This window comes from Oncorhynchus nerka, linkage group LG9a, assembly GCF_034236695.1.
Source record: "Oncorhynchus nerka isolate Pitt River linkage group LG9a, Oner_Uvic_2.0, whole genome shotgun sequence".
Lineage (NCBI taxonomy): Eukaryota > Metazoa > Chordata > Actinopteri > Salmoniformes > Salmonidae > Oncorhynchus > Oncorhynchus nerka.
The window spans coordinates 20,731,877-20,755,717 of record NC_088404.1 but is presented as its reverse complement, the minus strand read 5'-3'; the positions used below and the strand labels follow the sequence as shown (position 1 = coordinate 20,755,717).

The following is a 23,841-nucleotide window of genomic DNA, read 5'->3' as shown; positions in this document are numbered from 1 at the left end:
GCCATTCAACCACCACCATCATCTCATGTTTCAGCATGATTATGCACAGCCCCATGTCGAAAGGATCTGTACAGAATTCCTGGAATTGTGTAGTTCTATGGCCTGCACACTCACCTGACATGTCACCCATTGAGCATGTTTGAGATGCTCTGGATTGACGTGCACAACGGCGTGCTCCAGTTCCCACCAATATCCAGCAACTTCGCACAGCAATTTGAAGAGGAGTGTGACAACATTCCAAAGTTCACCATCGACAGCCTGATCAACTATATGCAAAGGAGATGTCGCACTGCATGAGGCAAATGGGGGTCACACCAGATACTGACTGATTGTCTGATCCACACCCCTACTTTTTTTTTAAAGGTATGTGTGCCCAATTGTGAAATCCATAGATTTGGGCCTAATAAATGTATTTCAATTGACTGATTTCTTTATATGAATTGCAACTCCGGTAGCTGATTGGTTTTGCGTGTTGGGCAAGGAACCGCAAGGTTGCTGGTTCGAATCCATGAGCCGACTAATTGAAAACCCTAATTGCTCCTGTAAATCAAAATGTAAAAATATGGGAAATCTTTTTTATATTTTTGTTCAGTGCAATTAAAAAAAAAAAAAAAAAAATTTTTTAAACAGGCCTTCCTTCATATCTGTGAAAAATATTTGTACAAACCTAAAATGAGTAACAGATCCTTTTTATCAATGTTATGTGACTAAGTTATGTGTTATGTGATTTAAAAATCATCCCAAAAACACTCTGCTACAGTCTTTGCAGGTAGTCTGGTGGTTAGAGTGTTGGGCTAGTTATCGAAAGGTTGCTGGATTGAATCCCCATGCTGACAAGGTAAAAATCTGTTGTTCTGAACAAGGCAGTTAACCGACAGTTCCCTGGTAGGCCATCATTGTAAAATAAGAATTTGTTCATAACGGACTTGCCTATTTAAAAAAATATATATAATTTTTTGGAATCTACTGCAGTCTTTTTTTGCCTTGTGATGTTCTAGTGGGCAGCAGCCTACAATTTAGGCTGGATATGTCAGTACTCAAGTGGGTTAGTGAGCCTAAAACCTGGGGTGGGCGAAGTCATGGCAAAACTTGGCTTTTTCACTGCATAACAGATTATAGACAGATTACACACAGCTGTGGGACATCAGGAAAAATCAAGCTTTTACCACATCAGGACAAACTGCATGTGGACCTAATGGTAAAATCCCAGCCCATTCTGCGTGGCTCTCGACCTGGATTTTCTAAGGCTGTGTTTACACAGGCAGCTCAATTCTAATTGGTTTACTACAGAGCAGGATCATACAGTTAGCCAGCTAACTTGCCTTAATATTTCCTGAAATAACTTCTTATATTTTAGAAGGATAAGCTTGAAATGGGCATGTTCTAATTGACTCAACAACTGAAAACAACAGTGCCGTTCTGAACGACCAGTTAAATGCACTGCTCCCCTTTCAAATGGATCACTCATTGCTTCAAGCCACACCCACCAAACGGAGTAGACATACCTCACTCAGTCTGTTCAGTAACGTTTTTGGGAAACGTGTCGTTCAGTACTAACCGTTACGCAAAGTAGCAAACGTTCAATCAAACTGAACGCACCCCAGAACTGGGCTGCCTGTGTTGACATAGGCTAAGTGCTCAGTTAATTGCAACACTTATTACGGTCACGTCCATTCTATTACAGGCTTATGCTCTAATTTTGTGCTGCAATGTAAATGCTTTCTCTGTTGGTATCAAGTAAAATATTTTTTATTGAATTGACTGAGATGGGAATGAAACCTCAGACCTATTTTTGATCATGATAGGCCTATGCTTTTTTTTTTTTGATCATTAGAATTAAACTATACTTTATATTTTTTTTTTTATGTCAAAGAAAATGAATTTCCATAAAGCAGTTGCTAACAGTGAAATACAACAATGTGGACTCGTTTGGTGGATGCTGACGTCACATCTCTGGCAACCACAACCCGTCACATTTCCTGGGGCCTTGTTACAAAACGTTTCTTAAACGTAAGCTAATGGAACGAAACGGGGAGGGATTTACCTGAATGTGTCCAATAGAAACTCTCGTTTTGCTCTGTTTGCTTCTTAAATCATAAACCGTTTCCCTAATGAATACGCCCGTTCTCTCATCCCGCAAAAATTGAGCTGTTGCGGCACTTACAACCAACCGGCAGATACTTCTGATTTAACGCAGGAAAACTCAACCCCCTCGAAATTGCAGGTATATCTGTATTTCACATGCTATTTTCTCTGATTTGGTTTTGTTGTGCACTAGAATCTACTACATTAGCTAAATGTAACATTTTAAAATGTTCAAAGATCACTGCAAATGGCTAGCTTTTGCTAACTATAGTACGTGCGACAGACAGCATGCCACGGAAAAGATGCGCAAGGGGGTGGCTAGAAAAACGTTTTCCAGAAAGTATTGTAGCTTTGTTAACACTCATGTCTATACTTTTCAGAAAGTTTTTACATTCTTCTTACTTTAGTGGTGCTGGTTTTGCAGCCAGCTATGAATTAGTGGGAATTTCTCACAACACTAGAGAAGTTGGAAGGCTAGCTAATGGCTGGCTAGCTATCTAGCTTGGGCTCTTGTGTGTGGGGTGGCACAGCCCCAAGTCGTTGTTCAATATTAAAACCCGTTGTAATTCTGTACAACATTCATAGATTGCTTTGTTGTCTAAGTTCATCTGGAATGACACACTTATTTGAGGTAAGCCATTTTAAAGCATGTGTTGTGTAACTGGCAAGTTGTCTGACTTTTTAACCAGGGTCACAACATATCCAGCCTGGTCCTATGACTCACGGCAAGCCCTTTCCATTTGACATTTGTATGTAATTGCTGTAAGTAAGCCAAAATTACTCACAGCTCCTGAGGTGGACTTGTCATCAGATTTCTCTAAACTACAAAGGTGGTCTTACTTTTAGTAACACATTGCTTTTGAGGTTTGTTGTCATTTTACTTAACTATTACGGCGGCGTACAATTGGCCGGTGTAGGCCGTCATTGTAAATGTAGCCGTAGCAGCCTGTCTCAATGGCTTTTGGGGAGTGTTTTCTTTGAGATCCAGACACTGTTCTCTCATACCCACCTTTACGAGCCAGCTTACCTTCATTCCTTCCTCCACGAATGGGTATCCATTTTTTCACGGTAGTGCTTTAGTGAATAGCCTACACATGTTGCTCACCAGTCACCAGGGATTTCTTGATTGCTTTTTATGTCCTTACTCTACAGTTGAAGTTTCTCCTTGTGACACCTGTTTTATCAAATGGTTTATTTGGTTTATAATAAGCACACACCTACAGTAGGCCTATATATATAATGTGAGGACAAGATGCACTGGTACCACAACTGCCTTGCCGCTTGGCTGGAGACAATGCTTCTGTTTGACAAGCTTGCAGCTGTCAGACTTGTCACTGGTTTGATAGAGTAAATAATAGACTGTCTGCTCTGTTGCTTTGTCCAGAGGGAACCAGTCCTGCACATTAAACAAATGTCATGGCACATCTGATCAGTGCTGTACAGGAACAGTAGACCTACAGTATATGCAAACCTGGTTTAACTGTGTGCAGATTAGCTCAAGGGATGCATCTGGCACTACGCAGTAACACAGTGTATGTTTCTGGGTTCCCAACTTCCCATTGTTCCATACCTGAGCTAAATGGCACTATTGGCCAGGCAGGGTTTCAGTTATGAAAATGAGGCACTGGACATTTGACTGGTAGCATTTTAATTTACCGGACATTTGAGAAAATTACTGGACCCACATGCATTGGGGAACTTGATTAGGGTGTCCACCTATGGTGCTCAGAATGACAAAAATCACATTTAGGTTATGGTAATGAATCTCAACTGAACATGCAAATTGAGGATGCAATGACGTGTGTCTTTACTGTGCACTTTGAACATGTTAGAATAACTGTCCACATTTACATTTTCCTCAGTCAACAAGACTAATAATGAACAGCACAATCACTAGCTTATGCATAGGCGGCACATGAGTGAAGTTTGGGGAGCAAATTTCCACCATTAAAAATGTACCTTTATAGTAAAGCATTCCATGCATCATAGCATTTGCAGACTTATGTAAGAGAGCCTACTATTCCTAATAGGGCTGTCCTCATCTAAAACATATCTTGGTTGACCGAAAGTCATCTGTTCTTTAGACCAATTGAATGGTTGAAAATTTTAAAGGTGTATTTTTCCATATAGACGCACCCTACATGTTTTAATAAAATCTATATATGCATTGAGCTTGAAGCGCACTGTTTAATGAAATAAGACACATGACTCAAGAGGGAGCCAGAGAACAAGATAACCAGAAAAAAACGTAACCTTACCCGACCTATCCTCCTCCCCTCCTACTGGCTTTTTGCCATTACTCTCCTTAAGTTGCCAGTAATGGGTTACATGAGGAGTCGGCAACCTTTCTCATGTGGAATGCCAATTTATCTTATAATTTCTCCCGGTCTGCGTGCCAGTTGTGGTTTTCATATGCACATTTCCATTTAATTTATAATAATGTCTTCGTGTCTCAATCATTGTCATGTGGTTAATCAAAATGAACCTAAATGAAAATGATACAAACCTGAACAGTAACGTCTATTGTCATTTGTCAACTATGTAAAAAATAGCCTACATAAAAACATTGCAGCCTACAGGTAGAAACTATCATGATTTAAAAATAAATATCTTATAAATCACATTGGCTACCATGGCCTGTCTGCAACGAACTTGAAACCTATTAACTTGGGTCCGGCTGATGCTAGCATGAGCAAACTTGCAACATTGTATAAAATATTATGGGCCCTTGAGTTTCCCGAATCAGGTACAGTGGTTCCTCAATTAAAAGTTACGTCATACTGCGGCACAACTTGGGGGCTGCCGCAGCATTCATTTAATTGTCAGCCATTTTTTTCTGTTGCGAGTTAGTGCTAGTTTGACCACCAGGGGGCATCTTTGAGAAGCATTCGATAGTCTTCCATATTGCAGGCACGCGGGAGATCGGGGTTCAATTCCCCGACCGGGAGGACGGAGTAGGCTGTCCTTGTAAATAAGAATTTGTTCTTAACTGATTCCATATGTGTTATTTCATAGTTGAGATCTCTTCACTATTATTCTACAATGTAGAAAATAGTAAAAATCTAGAAAAAGCCTGGAATTAGGTGTGTCCAAACCTTTAACTGGTACTTGCTTAATTCAGTTGATTAATATTATGGTGTTTCTATTCTGTGAAAAACCCTCTTGGTAAATTCCGACTGTTTCGCTCTCGGAGCACACACTGGACGTTGAGGCTGAGGAGTAGGGTTGATTTGAGCGTTCTGGCCTTACAACAGCAGTTAAGCAGCCAAGCTAACGTTGGCTAGCTTGCTAGCTACTTCTAGACATAAATGAGACCACTCTGACCATTTTACTTGCCCTAGCAGAGCTGGTTAGGCAGTTTTCGTGTTAACCAGAGGATTGGTGATTGAAACTGTGCTGCTGCAAAAAAATTCATTATGCTTTTTTGCCTACGTTTACTGACACAGGCCATATTCAACGGGTGTTGAGCGCTCGTAAATTCATTATTCTGCGCTCTGATACACTGAGACGAGAGTGTTCTGAAATCAGAGTAGGTAGTCAGAGCTAATTTACGAAGGCACCCAAATGTCCATTGAGAATGCACAACGACTATCCCATTTAGCTTAGAATGATGGGAATATTCAAGTCAATAAACGTTGGGTAGTTAGCCTATAGTTAATATACTGTTAAGTTTGATGTATAACTACTAACGTTAGGTAGATAGCTAATATACCGGTACATACTGCTGTAGTGATATGCTATGTGGTTCGTAAGGACAGCGTAGCTAACAAATTGTCAGTCAATATAATGTATAAGGTAACTTATTTGAAAAGTCATTACTTTTATTACATTGAGTAGCAAGCTACCGAGAGGACACGCTCTATCGACTCTGCGGCTTGAGCATGCTTTTGGTGCACAGTCGATAGCGCGCTGGACTTCGGGCAAGAAGGTTGAGGGTTCGTAACCTGCTCCCTGCTTGTTTCATTTGAAGTCGTGCACAATTATCAGTTTATTCAGTTTATATTGCCCACTCATTGTCAGTTGGAGACACAATAGTCCATTGGGACCCACAATCATAATCAGTGCTCTAACTCCTAACCCCTCACTCGTTAGGACAAATCTTGTCTGTGATGGGAAGGGGGGGGTTTCACACCTACCTCGGCTGTTCGACTATTCAACCTTTACTAAAGAATAGTCTATTGTTCAGCTATTAGCCCCCTCTCCAACTTGCAACAAATAGATGTCTTTTTGTCGAGATAAAAAATAATTGTTCTGAAAGCAAAATCGAGGCTTCAAAGTAAAAAAAAAAAAGTGCAATCATATATTTTCTAATAGAGCGCAAAACTGCATTTTATTCCCCAAAAATATTTCAAGAACTAAAAATGTATTCGAAAACACAACTCCAATTTAATTTAGCTGTCAACCACCCTCCATTTTGTCCATGTTTTGAGTGTCAGTTTGGCTACAACCAATACTGTTCAGCCTTTCTTTCCAACACAAAGGAAGGCAGTGGACACCTACGAAGGACTGTGATGATGGCATCTCCGGTAAGCAGCACTGGGCGTTCTTCCGTCCAACTTCTAACGTTACATAGCTAGCAGTTAGCTCCTACGATTCAGTGTTTGTTCATAACATTCTACTATATTACATGCATACCGTAGAATGATAAATCATGCAATTATTTTTCTCAAGCTATCCAAAAACATTTATGCGTTTTAGCCTGTTTTCGCTACTTTCTTTCATGGCAACTCATAAGCAGGCCATGTCCTATTTGTTTCATAGTCGATATATAATCATATTTCATGACAGTGTAACGGTTAGCTTTTTTTACAGAAGGATGAAAGAACACAATATGTATGTCAGGGAATGCGATTCTGATATGTCAGATGAAGAGTTAGACCAGAAAGTCAACGCCATTAATACAATGATGCCCCATGTGGGATTTAGAATGCTCTGAGACCTCCTTTGACCAATGGGCCATCATGTACAATGGCGAAGAGTTAGGGAGTCTTTGCAGCGTGTAAACGGTGCAGGTATCATTGCCAGAATGATCCAGCTTCGTTGCATTGCTCGGCAAAAATACTCTGTTCCTGCTCCCCCGTCTCTCGTCCACATTGATACAAATCATAAATTGGTACTAAGATTTATAATGTCTCCATCAAATCTAAGAAGTTATTTTAACTTTTTTATTCTTACTTATTCGTAGACACATTTTCAATGATATATGAAATTGGAGTCTTCATCAACTGGTAATACAGCAATAATGAAGCAGGTTAATAGGTTAAACATTTCACTTTTAATTCCAATGCTTTTTTTCAAGATACAACATTGTCATCTTTGGCGGTGTAGATGGATTTTCAAGGAAGGTAAGTATATTATTTTGTATGCATATTGCATATTTCCCATCACCTAATGAACTACCACAACACCAGTCTAGTGTTTTCTGTGATGTATTGACGTATCCTGAAAATGACATCTGCTGCTTTAGATTGACAGTCATATCTCAGTTATTTTCATATTTACAAAAAATGAGCTATTTACTTTACTTTCAGGGTGTGACATGATCAAGGTGTACAGTTGTGGCCAAAAGTTTTGAGAATAACACAAATATTAATTTTCACAAAGTCTGCTGCCTCAGTTTGTATGATGGCAATTTGCATATACTCCAGAATGTTATGAAGAGGGATCAGATGAATTGCAATTAATTGCAAAGTCCCTCTTTGCCATGCAAATGAACTGAATCCCCCAAAAACATTTCCACTGCATTTCAGCCCTGCCACAAAAGGACTAGCTGACATGTCAGTGATTATCTCGTTAACACAGGTGTGAGTGTTGACGAGGACACGGCTGGAGATCACTCTCGTGCTGATTTTGAGTTCGAATGACAGACTGAAGCTTCAAAGGGAGGCTGGTGCTTGGAATCATTGTTCTTCCTCTGTCAAGCATGGTTACCTGCAAGGGAACAAGTGCCGTCATCATTGCTTTGCACAAAAAGGGCTTCACAGGCAAGGATATTGCTGCCAGTAAGATTGCACCTAAATCAACCATTTATCGGATCATCAAGAACTTCAAGAAGAGCGGTTCAATTGCTGTGAAGGCTTCAGGGCGCCCAAGAAAGTCTAGCAAGCCAGGACCGTCGTTGATTCAGTTGCGGGATCGGGGCACCACCAGTACAGAGCTTGCTCGGGAATGGCAGCAGGCACAGTGAGGCGAAGATCTTCGTCCTGGTGTCAAGAAGGGCAGCAAAGAAGCCACTTCTCTCCAGGAAAAACATCAGGAACAGAATGATATTCTGCTAAAGGTACAGGGATTGGACTACTGAGGACTGGGGTAAAGTCATTTTCTCTGAATTCCCTTTCTGATTGTTTAGGGCATCCGGAAAAAAGCTTGTCCGGAGAAGACAAGGGGAGCACTACCATCAGTCCTGTGTCATGCCAACAGTAAAGCATCCTGAGACCATTCATGTGTGGGGTCGCTTCTCAGCCAAGGGAGTGGGCTCACTTACATTTAAAAAAATATTTTTTTACCCCCTTTTCTCCCCAATTTCGTGGTATCCAATTGTTAGTAGTTACTATCTTGTCTCATCGCTACAACTCCCGTACGGGTTCGGGAGAGACGAAGGTCGAAAGCCATGCGTCCTCCGAAACACAACCCAAACAAGCCGCACTGCTTCTTAACACAGTGCGCATCCAACCCAGACGCCAGCCACACCAATGTGTCGGAGGAAACACAGTGCACCTGGCGACCTGGTTAGCGTGCACTGCGCCCGGCCCGCCACAGGAGTCGCTAGTGCACGATGAGACAAGGATATCCCTACCGGCCAAACCCTCCCTAACCTGGGCGACGCTAGGCCAATTGTGCGTCGCCCCATGGACCTCCCGGTCGCTGCCGGCTGTGACGGAGCCTGGGCACTGTGCCACCCGGGAGGCCCCTCACTCACCATTTTGCCTAACAACACAGCCATGAATAAAGAATGGTACCAACACATCCTTCGAGAGAAACTTCTCCCAACTATCCAGGAACAGTTTGGTGACGAACAATGCCTTTTCCAGCATGATGGAGCACCTTGCCGTAAGGCAAAAGTGATAACTAAGTGTCTCGGGGAACAAAACATCAATATTTTGGGTCCGTGGCCAGGAATCTCCCCAGACCTTAATCTCATTGAGAACTTGTGGTCAATTCTCAAGAGGCAGTGGACAAACAAAAACTCACAAATTCTGACAAACTCCAAGCATTGATTATGCAATAATGGACTGCCATCAGTCAGGATGTGGCCCAGAAGTTAATTTACAGCATGCCAGGGTGGATTGCAGAGGTCTTGAAAAAGAAGGGTTAACCCTGCAAATATTGACTCTTTGCATCAACTTCATGTAATTGTCAATAAAAGCCTTTGACACTTATGAAATGCTTGTAATTATACTTCAGTATTCAATTGTAACATCTAAATACACTGAAGCAGCAGACTTTGAAAAGGTATATTTGTGTCATTCTCAACTTTTGACCATGACTGTATGTTCGCTGTCCGAGGAACAGGCCGTGGAAACGTTTATTGCTGGCAAAAGTGTCCATAACCAGAGGTAATTAAACTGTTCTGTGTTCTTTTTCTCTCTTCCTCTCTGTTTGTCTTGTTTTTCATGGAACCTGTCTCACTTGCATCAATTAAAAAAACCTTAAGATGTCAGCTGCTAATTTTAAGATTTACACCACATAAACTCTTAGCCAATTTCACTGAACTATCAAGCCCCTGTTGCTGCCAAATTTATCGTCACTAATGCAGATTGGTTCTTTTGAGCATTCCAAATTCAGCAGGTGGGGGACCTGCTTTATCAGGGGGATAATCTGGTAACACTGACAATGGGGTCATTGTTCCTAACATCCCATGCCCCCTGCCTACTGAGAATCTTGCTGTGCTGCAAGGTCAAGTGAACTCTATCACTGACTCCTCATCGTTTGGTCAGGACATATACATGCATGCTCTTCGATTAGTTATGAGTCTCCAGCCTTTTTAGGTCCTGTCCTCCACCATTATGTAGGATATTGTTTTAGCCCCACTCTTGATAATGGCAAACATTTGTATTTTTGGAGGAGGGTGAAAAGATAACAGCCCCAGCTGTCAAAGTAGGAGAGTAGGCCATTCTGGATAGAGCAGGTTTTTGCCTTAGCACTACACAGTTGATTCAAATGATCAAGTCATCATCAAGCTTCAAGTGGTATTTATGCATTAATTTGTGACACTATATTTTATATCATCCTGCTATTGTCACATGCTACACATGTATCTATCTATCCAATGTTATCATCATTTGTTATAAGTGATATTATACAGGAAGTATTATTAAAGTGATGCTTTACATTGACATACAGATAGAGATGTAGTAGTCCCAGAGTTAATGATCCAAGGTCAGTTTTGCATTTCACCTCCTGATGATTATGATGACTGACCGTGTTAGCATGATTAAGCTGTTTTTTAAATTCTCTCTATCCATCTGTCTCTCGTCTGCAGGTATGTTTTGATGTGAGAGGGGAAGCCAGTCCCGTCATCGCCACCTCACCTGCTTTTAAGATAACCTTCGGGCCGACTGGGAGCCTAAGGCTGGTTAGGAGACACCGCTAGAGACACTATGTAATTGTGATGAAGTGAGAGAATATTAGGATAGCACTGTAATTCATTAATTATATACTGTCTTCCCTGCTCCTCTGTTACCTCTTTCCCTTTATTTATTCTACACCTCTCTTCCCACCTCTTTCTTCCTCTTTTTTTTATAATGCCATATGTGCATTGAAGTACAGATTGAACTTGTATTTATAATATTACAATTGTACTATTTATAATGCATGTATTTATAACACTTGGATAATGAACTTTCAATAAAGTGTTCCACATTCTCCACTGGTTGAAATTATCTCATTGGAATAATACACCTTTCCCGTGTCCTCAGATTAATGCAGATGAAGGGAGTTAGATATGCATAGGTGTATATATGAATTACAAATCAGCCTTTACTTAAATCATGTTTTTAGTCTACACATTGTAACTGCAATAATCATTGATGTCCCAGGAGCAGGAGTGGTAAACACTGTTGAAGTGTATAATTGTAATACATTCGTGCAGACTAGATTTCTGATTTTTTTTTTTATACCTTTTATTGATCTAGGCAAGTCAGTTAAGAACACATTCTTATTTTCAATGACGGCCTAGGAATGGTAGGTTAACTGCCTTGTTCAGGGGCAGAACGACGACAGATTTTCACCGTGTCAGCTCAGGGGTTCCAACCTTGCAACCGCACAGTTAACTAGTCCAACGCTCTAACCATTGCACTCCACGAGTAGCCTGCCTGTTACGCTAATGCAGTAGAAGCCAAGGTAAATTGCTAGCTAGCATTAAACTTATCTTATAAAAAACAATCAATCATAATCGCTAGTTATAACTACTAATCCAGTTTAGAAGGCAATATTAACCAGGTGAAATTGTCATTTCTCTTGTGTTCATTGCACGCAGAGTCAGGGTATATGCAACAGTTTGGGCTGCCTGACTCATTGCGAACTAATTTGCTAGAATTTTATGTAATTATGAGATAACATTGAAGGTTGTGCAATGTAACAAGAATATTTAGACTTAGGGATGCCACCCGTTAGATAAAATACCGAACGGTTCTGTATTTCACTGAAACATTTTGTTTTCGAAATGATAGTTTCCGGATTTGACCATATTAATGACCAAAGGCTCGTATTTCTGTGTTATAATTAAGTCTGATTTGATAGAGCAGTCTGACTGAGCAGCAGCAGGCCCATAATCATTCATTCAAACAGCACTTTTGTGTGTTTTGCCAGCAGCTCTTCGCAAGCACAGCGCTGTTTTATGACCTCAAGCCTATCAGCCTAATGGCTGGTGTAACCAATGTGAAATGGCTAGCTAGTTAGCTGGGTGTGCGCTAATACTGTTTCAAACGCCATTTGCGTTTAGATTTGGAGTAGTTATTCCCCTTGCGCTGCAAGGCTTTTGTGGAGCGATGGGTAACGATGCTTCGAGTGTGGCTGTTGTCGATGTGTTCCTGGTTCGAGCCCAGGTAGGGGCGAGGAGGGGACGGAAGCTATACTGTTACACTGGCAATACTAAAGTGCCTATAAGAACATCCAATAGTCAAAGGTATATGAAATACAAATGCTATAGAGAGAAATAGTCCTATAAATACTATATTAACTACAACCTAAAACCTTGGAATATTGAAGTCTCATGTTAAAAGGAACCACCAACCTTCATACGTTCTCTTGTTCTGAGCAAGGAACTGAAACGTTAGCTTTTTTTACATGGCACATATTACTTTCTTCTCCAACACTTAGTTTTTGCATTATTTAAACCATATTGACCATGTTTCATTATTTATCTGAGGCTAAATTGATTTTTTTGATGTTTTATATTAAGTGTTAATTATAAAATAAGTGTTAATTCAGTATTGTTATTGTCATTATTAGAAATGAAAAAATCGGCGGCTTAATCGGTATCTGCTTTTTTGGTCCTCCAATAATCGGTATCGGCGTTGAAAAACCATAATCGGTCAACCTCTAATGCAGACACAGCATCATTCAAAGAATAGAGTTTGATACACCTGGTATTGGATATGACTAAAAAAGAATGTCTCAGATTCATACCTGAACCGCACCTTTATTTACCATGGAAGAGAACATGATCAGTGAATATATTCAATATACAGGCTACAATGTGGGAATCTCATGCGTGGTAATAACTACAGTACATGTATATAGGACTTGCATCCTTGGCACAATAAAGTTATTATATTCTACTCAATCCGTAGGCATTATGAATGCCATTCCGACTTGAAGTCGAATTCTGTCATAGTGTTCAGGTCTGTGCCCAAACCATTCAAGCTTCTACTTTTAAAAATCCTCCTTTCCAGAAATAAGTCTCATTGTTGCCGCTTGTTTATAGACCCCCCTCAGCCCCCAGCTGTGCCCTGGACACCATATGTGAATTGATTGCCCCCCATCGATCTTCAGAGTTCGTACTGTTAGGTGACAAACTGGGATATGCTTAATACATTAGAAACAGGTCCCAAGCGGACTGACAACAATATGGCTGCTTGTTACAAAAGACATAGTGAGAGAGAAGGACAGAGACACTTAACGTTGGTACATTTAGAAACTACTCACTTATACTTTCCACACGAACTGCCGCCCACTTGGGTCCTCCTTGGAATTGGGGTTTTCGCGGCACGCTTATAAGGCTTTGATTGTCCAAAATGGTTCCTCTGTTCTCCTCTGCAGTCTTCTGATATCCGGTGACTTGTTGTGTAGTCCTGAACAGAACTACAGAGTTTATTCAACTTACAATCGCTCTGGAAGATGTTTCTTTGAAGATAGGCCAGCCGTGTCGATGGTTCCCAGTGGGGTGATGAGAGTAGCGGAATACAATGGTTTGAAAAGAGTAGTAGAATGGGCCCACTTAAATTAGCTTTTTAGGACAGCTAATCAGCCGTATCAGTGATTGTCCGGGAGGTGACTTTATCGTCTCTACCTCATGTTGAGATTGAGTTCAAACCACTTTAAACGTAAACTGCAGCTCAACGTCTCTTTGGTCTATGTTAATTATTAACCCATTTTATACAGTTTGTTCAAAAGGGGCGGTTCGGTCAGGTTGACACGCTCTCTGACCTCACTCAAGGGGGGCGGTGACTACTTACTGTGCACAGTTATAGAAACAATTTCCTCTTACAGTTTCTAAAATCACATCCCTCTCTTAACAAAAACATTTTCATAATTTGTCATATTGCATGCACAACGCAGAGGATGTAAACTTCGTACATGTCTGTATACTTGTCAAGTTACAATATTTCCTTTAACATTTTTTTAATGACATCACAAAATAACAACCAAAACGGCATTAGTGTTCTTTTAGGTCGCCTCTGACCATTCCCCACGTCGGGAAAAGTATTTTTAAAACAAAGCACATTCCTTGTGTGAATTTGGAGAGGGATGTCTGAATGTTCTGTCCTTGATTTACGACAGGGTGTGAGGTGTTAACCCCCACCAGTTTCTTCCCCCACCCCTGTGGGTGAGAGGGGGTCTGGTTGAAGTTATTTATTGCAAAGCTGATCTGACCTATTTGGATCTTCACAGGACAGTCATGCCAACTTTAGCTAATTTTTATTAATTATTACAGGAAATAAACTAAACTAAATCAGTAATTAAAAGTTAATGGTGAGCTAATTACAGAAAATAGCTTATGGTTGTGAGTGTGACGAAATGAAAGCAGAGCATTCTACCAGAGAATTGTAGATCTTGGACACTGTCTCGTTGGCCTAACATTTATATCCTAATTTGACTTGCAGTTCATGTTCTTCACATTACCATCTCTGGTAAACACACATATCAAATCAAATCTAAGTTTATTTGTCACATGCAGGATAAAGAAAGTGTCATCTTTACAGTGAAATGGTTACGTGCATAGTGGAGTCTTCGTTTGTTTAAACATGTAGTTAACTAGCTTAACAATGAACCATAATCCCAACTTTAACGTTACTACCATGCATGAATCTGCTGGTAGCTAAAGCTAACAAGCTAAGTTCAATGTTAGCTAGCTAGCTAACATTAGTCTATAACTAGCAATGCAAATGGCTTTCTGAGATGCGTTTATGATCTGTGTAGTAATGTTATTCGTAAAGTTAGCAAGCCAGCCGGCCAGCTAACGTTAGTAGCTGACAGCTCGCTTTAACTTGCAATAACTACTTTCTTACGAAATTCTAAACGTATACTATCTGAAAATGTAACTAGACTTTTACCCATACACATGGATGAACGCTTCTCCTGCTCTCATTGATGCCATTGTTGCCCTTTAGTTTGAAGACATAATCCGGAGACAGGTATTTTATACAACAGCCTTCTAATTTATCTTTGTGACTCCCTCGTTCAACTTCTTCCGTGACAACACGCCGTTTCTTCCCAATAACTGTCATCAGAAGACTCTTCAATGTCTGGTTCAAATAAATGTTTTTACCTAAATCAGGAATTTCCTCATAATTTGATACATTTTCAGCATGGTACGAGCATGGCACGGTCGTCCTACAGAAAGTAGTCAATCACAACTTCTTCCCACTGATCTTGAATTTGTCGATAGCGCCTGTTAAATTCAGGGCAGCGACATTAAGAGCAGTAGCAACACTTTTGCAGTTCTTCATGATATCTTTAAAAAAAACTGAGGTAGAAAGGATTATTGACACATACTGAGCAGCTCATGTTATAGACAGAAGCATGTTACATGGCTGACCAATCCGAACTCATGTCCAGCCCATCCATTATCTCAGCATTCATGGGAAGGTTTCTGTCGTTTTTTGTCTAAACCAACTAGGCTTGTAATTTTAAACATTTTATTAGTATTTACTGGTGGCATACACATTTGTTATTAAGGCACGTGAAAGTTCACATGTTCCAGAAGGCATTTCTGCCCCAGAACACTTAATTTTCTGTTTAAATGCCTCTCCTGTGAAGTAGTGACATGCAACATATGCCTAGCATCCTGAAACGGGTCACAATTACTATCAGATCACCAAATGGGCACATTTATATGCCTACATTTGCGGGCAGGCCAGGTAACATATAGGCCAACTTCTATGGGTAATCAGGTGCACGTCGTTAATCAATATTGAGAGGAGCGCTCTAAACAAAAAGACAATGACTAAATTGACAACTTGTAAATGGAATGAAATAAACCAAAATGTGTTTACTCTGACAATGAGAAAGGTAAAATACTGGAATAATATATTGAATACATTAACAGAAATGACCATAACCAAACAAATATTGTAGATTATGAAATTGCGGTAAATGCACTACTGGTGATATATGTAATGGGGAATTGATAGACACTCACAATCAAACGCAAACCATTCACACAAAGTTATGAAACAATGAATGTGCACACAGTGACGGGAGAGAGCGCATTCTGGAGAGAGTTGTACATTTTAGCCACCCTCCCCTTCTTGGACTGTGCCATCCTCACAGCCTCTGCAATATATTTGTTCACTGAGATGGGCATGAATAAGACAGGAGTCTCATGTGCCATTAGAAAATGTATATGTACAGTACCAGTCAAAGGTTTGGACACACCTACTCATTCAAGGGTTTTTCTTTATTTGACTATTTTCTATGAAATAACACACATGGAATCATGTAGTAACCAAAAAAGTGTTAAACAAATCGAAATATATTTTAGATTCTTCAAAGTAGCCACCCTTTACCTTGATGATAGCTTTGCACACTCTTGGCATTCTCTCAACCATCTTCACCTGGAATGCTTTTCCAACAGTCTTGAAGGATTTCCCACATATGCTGAGCTGTTGTTGGCTGCTTTTCCTTCACTCTGCGGGCAAACTCATCCCAAACCATCTCAATTGGGTTGAGGTCGGGTGATTGTGGAGACCAGGTCATCTGATGCAGCACTCCATCACTCTCCTTGGTCAAATAGACCTTACATAGCATGGAGGTGTGTTGGGTCATTGACCTGTTGAAAAACAAATGATAGTCCCACTAAGCGCAAACCAGGTGGGATGGCGTATCGCTGCAGAAGTGTGCCTTGAATTCTAATAACTCACAGACAGTGTCACCAGCAAATAACCATCACACCACCACCTCTATGCTTCACACATGCAGAGATCATTCTTTCATCTACTCTGCGTCTCACAAAGACACGGCGGTTCAAAGGACAGATTTCATCCGGTCCATTGTCCATTGCTCGTGTTTCTTTACCCATGCAAGTCTCTTCTTATTATTGGTGTCCTTTAGTAGTGGTTTCTTTGCAGCAATTCGACCATGAAGGCCTGATTTCATGAAGTCTCCTCTGAACAGTTGCTGTTGATGTCTGTTACTTGAACTTTGAAGCATTTATTTGGGCTGCAATTTCTGAGGCTCGTAACTAATGAACTTATCCTCTGCATCAGAGGTAACCCTGCATTCTCCCTTCCTGTGGCGGACCTCATGAGCCAGTTTCATCATAGTGCTTGATGGTTTTTGCGTCTGAACTTGAAGAAACTTTCAAAGTTTCAAATTTTCCGTATTGACTGACCTTAATGTCTTGAAGTAATGATGGACCGTCGTTTCTCTTTGCATATTTGAGCTGTTCTTGCCATAATATGCACTTGGTCTTTTACCAAATAGGACTGTCTTCCACCCCTACCTTGTCACAACACATCTGAACTTTAACTTCTTGACGCACCCATCCCTTTAGCGGGATCATTTTCATCAACACCCGCTGAATTGCAGCTCGCCAAATTCAAATTAAATTACTAAAAATATTTAATTTTCATGAAATCACAAGTGCAATATAGCAAAACACAGCTTAGCTTGTTAATCCACCTGCGTTGTCAGATTTCAATACAGCTTTTCGGCGAAAGCATAACAAGTGTTTATGTAAGAACATCTCTCAGTAAAACAAAATATTACAAACACTAGCAGCCAAGTAGATTGGTCACGAAAAGCAATAGATTAAATGGCTTACCTTTGATGATCTTCGGATGTTTGCACTCACGAGACTCCCAGTTACACATTAAATGTTCCTTTTGTTCCATAAAGATTAGTTTTATATCCAAAATACCTTCATTTGTTTAGCGCGTTATGTTAAGAAATCCACAGGCTCGAGCGGTCACGACATCGCAGACGAAAATTCCAAATAGTATCTGTAATGTCCACAGAAACATGTCAAACGTTTTTTATAATCAATCCTCAGGTTGTTTTTAAAATATATAATCGATAATATATCAACCAGGACTGTCACTTTTTCAATAGGTGAGGGAGAGACAATGGCTGCCCCACGCAAAACTCTGCTAACACCCAGCTGTCCACTGACGCAATGCTATCTTTCTCGCTCATTTTTCAAAATAAAAGCCTGAAACTTTCTAAAGACTGACACCTTGAGGAAGCCATAGGAAAATGAATCTGGTTGATATCCCTTTAAATGGATGCAATGCATCCAATGGAACAGAGAGCTTTCAGGAAAAAAACAGCACTTCCTGGTTTGATTTTCCTCAGGTTTTTGACTGCAATATCAGTTCTGTTTTACTCACAGACAATATTTTGACAGTTTTGGAAACGTTAGTGTTTTCTATCCTAATCTGATAATTATATGCATATTCTAGTTTCTGAGCCTGAGAAATAGGCCGTTTCAAATGGGTACGTTTTTTAGCCAAAAATGAAAATCCTGCCCCGTACACTCAAGAAGTTAATGAAGGCACACCTGTTAATTGAAATGCATTCCAGGTGACTACCTCATGAAACTGGTTGACAGAATGCCAAGAGTGTGAAAAGTTGGCATCAAGGCCAGCTAGCTAACGTTAGCTGGCTGGCTCGCTAACTAACATTACGTCATGCGTTGGGATTCATTGTTTACCTCGATAGTGATCTAGCTACATTTCTTAACAAAAGGCTGTTCTTAGTGTGCCAGAGCGCAGAATAACTGATGAATTTTGAATATGTCCGGTGTCTGTAAACGTTGGCAACAAACCGTAATTCAATTGTTGCCAGCAGCACAGTTAGTCATCAACGCTCTGGATAACATGAAAAGAGCCTAACCAGCTCTGCTAGGGTGAGTAAAATGGTCAGTATTCTCTCATTATGTGTCTGGAAGTAGCTAGTCAATGTTAGCCAGTTAGCTTGGGTGCTTGACTGTTGTTGTGAGGTCAGAGCTTTCGGATCGATCCTACTTATTAGCCAGAGCTTCCAGTGTGCGCTCTGAATGCGAAACACTGCATTTACGAACGGACAATCTGTCAGGATAGTTGCAGTCACCAATGCTCTGGATAACATAGCCTAACCAGATCTGCTAGGGCAAGTAATGTTCAGTGAGCTGTTCTCTCTCTTGATGTCTGGAAGTGGCTGGTAAGTTAGTACAGAATTCTCGGCTCAACCCTTAAAGAGATGGGTGGGGCTAAGGCTTTAGAGAGTGTGAACAATGCTGAATGGGTGTAGACAAAGAAGGGCTCTCCAATAGTAGTATTAAAACATTGAAAGACGGTTTTCTCAAAAGTGAGTTATCAACTTTCAAATGTAGTGTATGATATACCATTTTGTAGCTCTGAGTGTCCACTTTTATCCAATGTAAAACAAATAATAAAAAAAAACAGATTCAAATGTTGATACATAAGACCGACACCCCTTCAAATGAGTTGATTCGGCTATTTTAGCCACATCCGTTGCTGACAGGGGTATAAAATCGAGGACACAGCCATGCAATCTCCAGAGACAAACTGGCAGTAGAATGGCCTTACTGAAGAGCTCAATGACTTTCAACGTGGCACCGTCATAGGATGCCACCTTTCCAACAAGTCAGTTCGTCAAATTTCTGCCCTGCTAGAGCTGCCACGGTCCACTATAAGTGCTGATTTTGTGAAGTGAAAATGTTTAGTGGCAACAACGGCTCAGCCGTGAAGTGGTAGGCCACACAAGCTCACAGAAAGAGACCGCTGAAATGCATAGCACGTAAAAATCGTATGTCCTCGTTAGGGCTGGGCGGTATACGTTTTTTTGCGATGTACCGGTATTGTGTCATGGACAGGTTCGAGTTTTTACTTTACCTTCGATAACGGTATTTGAATGTTTGGTTTGTTAAATGTGATATGCAGTGTGTAACATCCATTTTTATAGTTTACTTCGCTACTTGAGTCATCTCTCGCCACTCTCTCTCTCCATGCCGCTTTCCACACAGACCTATTCCTGGCTCCTGTCACTTAAGGAGCGCATTTGTTATTCATCGACCACGAGACACTTGCTTTTAGTCTGCATGGTCAATACAGCATATGCAACAATGTTGATGACAATGATGGAGTTGTCACTTTGCTTCTTAATATAAATCTACTAGCATTCCATAATTATACTATTAGCTTGTGTTTCTTCTTACATCTGCAAACAGCTAGTTTGTCTTTTCTTAGCAAGTTGTTCCTAAATCTTGTTAGCCGCTAATGCTAATCTCTAGCTATCTACTAAATGTACAGAATAAGAGCAAGCGTAATTAGCCATAGAGCCTGATAATACCAGTGATGGTGTAGACCTAAATCAGCATGTTGTTTTTGCAACAGTATCTTCTAAATTAAAAAGGAATACGCAAAGCAAGAATATCTTAGCTACATGAAGTAGCATTCAATGTAAACATTCAATGTAGCCAAAGATTATAGGGTTCCCTAGGAAACACCTATCAACACTTTAGTTCCTACCCTTTCACAATAACTCCTCCCTGGCATTTTCATTCGTTGTCATGTCAAACAACACTGTATTAAAAGTTCCCACTATTATATTCTAACTATATAATTAGAATAGACCTTCTATTGCCATGATTTGAACAGTTAACCCAAGTGTTTTGCTCAAAATCGCATGTCAAATTGCAACATTTGGTTAAAAATGAGGCCCAGATTGTTTGCCCATATCGTGCAGCCCTATGTGTCAGTGTGGAAATGATCTCAAATGCAGAAATTGATGACAATTAGGACTTTTTTTGTGGTTGAAGTTGAATTGAACAATATAAAGCAATCAGAATGGAGAAAGACTCATTGAAATTACTTCGAATGTATGTGTTGCCACCTTAGGGTCACACACTACTCAGGTTGTCAAGAAAGAAATAGCCCAAGATTCTGTGACAGTTGTGGGACGATAGATCCCAAAATTCGTACAACCAGTAGGCCTAGGCTACATTAAAAAAAATTGTTAAAAAGCTATTAATCTGATTGGCTTGAAGTCATTAACAGTGCAATGCTTGAAGCATTGCGAAGAGCTGCTGGCAAAATGCACGAAAGTGCTGTTTAAATGAATGCTTACGAGCCTGCAGCTGCCTACCATCGCTCAGTCAGACTGTTCTATCAAATCATAGACTTAATTATAACATAATAACACACAGAAATACGAGCCATAGGTCATTAATATGGTCGAATCCGGAAACTATCATCTCGAAAACAAGACGTTTATTCTTTCAGTGAAATACGGAAACGTTCCATATTTTATCTAACAGGTGGCATCCATCAGTCTAAATATTCCTGTTACATTGCACAACCTTCAATATTATGTCATAATTACGTACAATTCTGGCAAATTAGGCGGCCCAAACTGTTGCATATACACTGACTCTGCGTGCAATGAACGCAAGAGAAGTGACACAATTTCACCTGGTAAATATTGCCTGCTAACCTTTCTTTTAGCTAAATATGCAGGTTTAAAAATATATACATGTGTATTGATTTTAAGAAAGGCATTGATGTTTATGGTTAGGTTCACATTGGAGCAACGACGGTCCTTCGCGAATACGCACCGCATCGATTATATGCAACGCAGGACATGCTAGATAAACTAGTAATATCATCAACCACAGTTCAATTCGATCTTCGTGTTCTGATAGCAGAAGTTGCATGTAAGTGGCAAGTGTGGACATGACCTAAGAGCTTTGAGCACATGGATTGTACAATATTTGCACAAGTATTATTTTTTTTAATTCTAAATGCTCTGTCATGTTGGTTGTTGATCATTGCTAGACAGCCATTCTCAAGTCTTGCCAGAGCAATATTTCTTAATTCCATTATTTTACTTTTAGATGTGTGTATTGTTGTGAATTGTTAGATATTACTGTACTGTTGGAGCTAGGAACACAAGCATTTCGCTACACCCGCAATGACATCTGCTAAATATGTTTATGTGACTAATACCATTAGATTTGATAACTACAATGTTGTGGTTCCATCCTCAGTTTTCTCCTACCACAGCCTTTAACCTCTGTAACTGTTAAGGTCATCATTGGCCTCATGATGAAATCCCTGAGCGGTTTCCTTCCTCTCCGGCAACTGAGTTAGGAAGGACGCCTGTATCTTTGTAGTTACAGGGTGTATTGATGCTCCATCCAAAGTGTAATTAATTCATAACTTCATCATGCTCAAAGGGATAGTCATTGTCTGCTTTATAATTTTTTTTACCCATTTTTTCCCACTAACTATTCCCCAGGTCGTTGCTGTAAATGAGAATGTGTTCTCAGTCAATTTACCTGGTAAAATAAGGGTTTACTAAAGTAAGTAAATGGTGCTCTTTGCGAGGCATTGGAAAACCTCCCTGGTCTTTGTGTTTGAAATTCACTGCTCGACTGGGGACCTTACAATTATCTGTATGTGTGGGTTACAGAGATGAGGTAGTCATTCAAAAGTCTTGTCAAACACTATTATTGCACACATGCAACTTATTATGTGACTTGTTAAGCAAATGTTTACTCCTGAACTTATTTATGTTTTCCATATCAAAGGGGTTGAATACTTATTGACTCAAGACATTTCAGATTTTAATTTTACATTTATTTGTAAACATTTCTTAAAACATAATTCTACTTTGACATTAGGGGTTATTGTGTGTAGGCTGTAACGACAAAATGCGGAAAAAGTCAAGGGGTGTGATTACTTTCTGGAGGCACTATCTGTCGGAGTAGTGTTCTGTATCAACAGCAGCGTATCATCCACCCGACGACTAGAGATAAGACTAGACCTGTTAAAAAAAGAACACAGGCTTGTTAACTCTTGTGTTGCAACAAGGTAAACTGGGTATTAGTGATTTAAATGTGATGTTGTGTAGAGCAGTCTTCTTTCTACTACTCTAGGCTGTTTCAATTGTCTTTACTGGATCTTTGCAGAGTGCTCAACTCTGCTCTCTAGACCTCTTGTAGTAGATTGTGCCAATGCGAAACCCGTCTCAGCAAGGTTTAAGTAAAGCTTTTGAGCTCGGCAGCCATCTTAATGGCAGTGTGTGGATGAGACAGGATAAAACTAGCTTACAACATTGGAGTGGCTGAATTCCTAAGATGTGTTATCTTCTGTAAGTGATAGCTATGGGCTTAGGAAGTTAACTGTTGTAGATGGTAAGGGAAGTTTTTGCCTCTACAAACTGGGGTGGTTTTGACCGTGTAACTCCTAGTGACGATATGAGTATTGCGATACTCGTTTGTATCGTGGCAAGGAATCAAAGTGGATTTAACTTCTTTAGGAAACAATGTTGTCATCCAGAGTCACATTATTTATTTTCCAAGCTATAGACCATCTTACTTTACAACAGGTTTTTAAAGGACTGAAGAGTTAGGTCTGTGTCGTGTTTTCATTTTTGCCATGGAAAAATATTGAATAACTGATATGGTCACAGCCCTAGTAATTGCTGAAATTCCATCACGCTAGTAAGGATTTTCAGTGACTAGGCTAACGATGATGTAATCCTTCCACAGGTGGCGTCGTTGAGGAAGGTGGAGCACACAGACAAAATGGTGACCATTCCTGAGTACTATGAGGGGAAGAATGTGCTGATCACAGGGGCCACAGGCTTTATGGGAAAAGTCCTGCTGGAGAAGTTGATGCGGTCCTGCCCTGGAGTCAAGGCTGTGTACGTCCTTGTCCGGCACAAAGCGGGCCACGCTCCCCTGGCCCGCATCGCAGACATGATCAACTGCAAGGTGAGAAGAGCTGGAGAAGGGGAAAAGTCTAATGGGGTAGCCAAAGAGGAATGTTTAAGGGGGTTAGCCAAAACTCTGTAGGCTGTGGGGTGATGCGTCATAAGTTCTTGACTGCTTGTTACGGAGACTTCGTAGTTCCACAGCCCACACTCCATACGCTCTTTACAATTGGGCCATGGCAGACCACGATGTAGGGAAGCCTATGTCTTACTAATGGAATTGCTTTCTTGGGAGTGCTTTCGAACCAAAACACTTCCCTCCACCTACACATTGATTTCATTTTTTTTTTTTTACTTGTAGGCTCATTTTAGCTT

General features: G+C 40.3%; 1 protein-coding gene across 1 annotated transcript in view; it reads left to right on the top strand.

The window, feature by feature from the left end:
• Positions 1–2,116: 2,116 nt before the first annotated feature.
• Positions 2,117–23,841, top strand: part of far1 (fatty acyl CoA reductase 1) — a 45,660-nt gene continuing 23,935 nt past the window's right edge. Inside the window, exons 1-2 of the mRNA XM_029643846.2 lie at positions 2,117–2,224; positions 23,303–23,527. Of these exons, the coding sequence (XP_029499706.2) occupies positions 23,339–23,527 (189 nt within the window). The 5' untranslated portion in view covers positions 2,117–2,224; positions 23,303–23,338. The remainder of the gene's footprint in view (positions 2,225–23,302; positions 23,528–23,841) is intronic.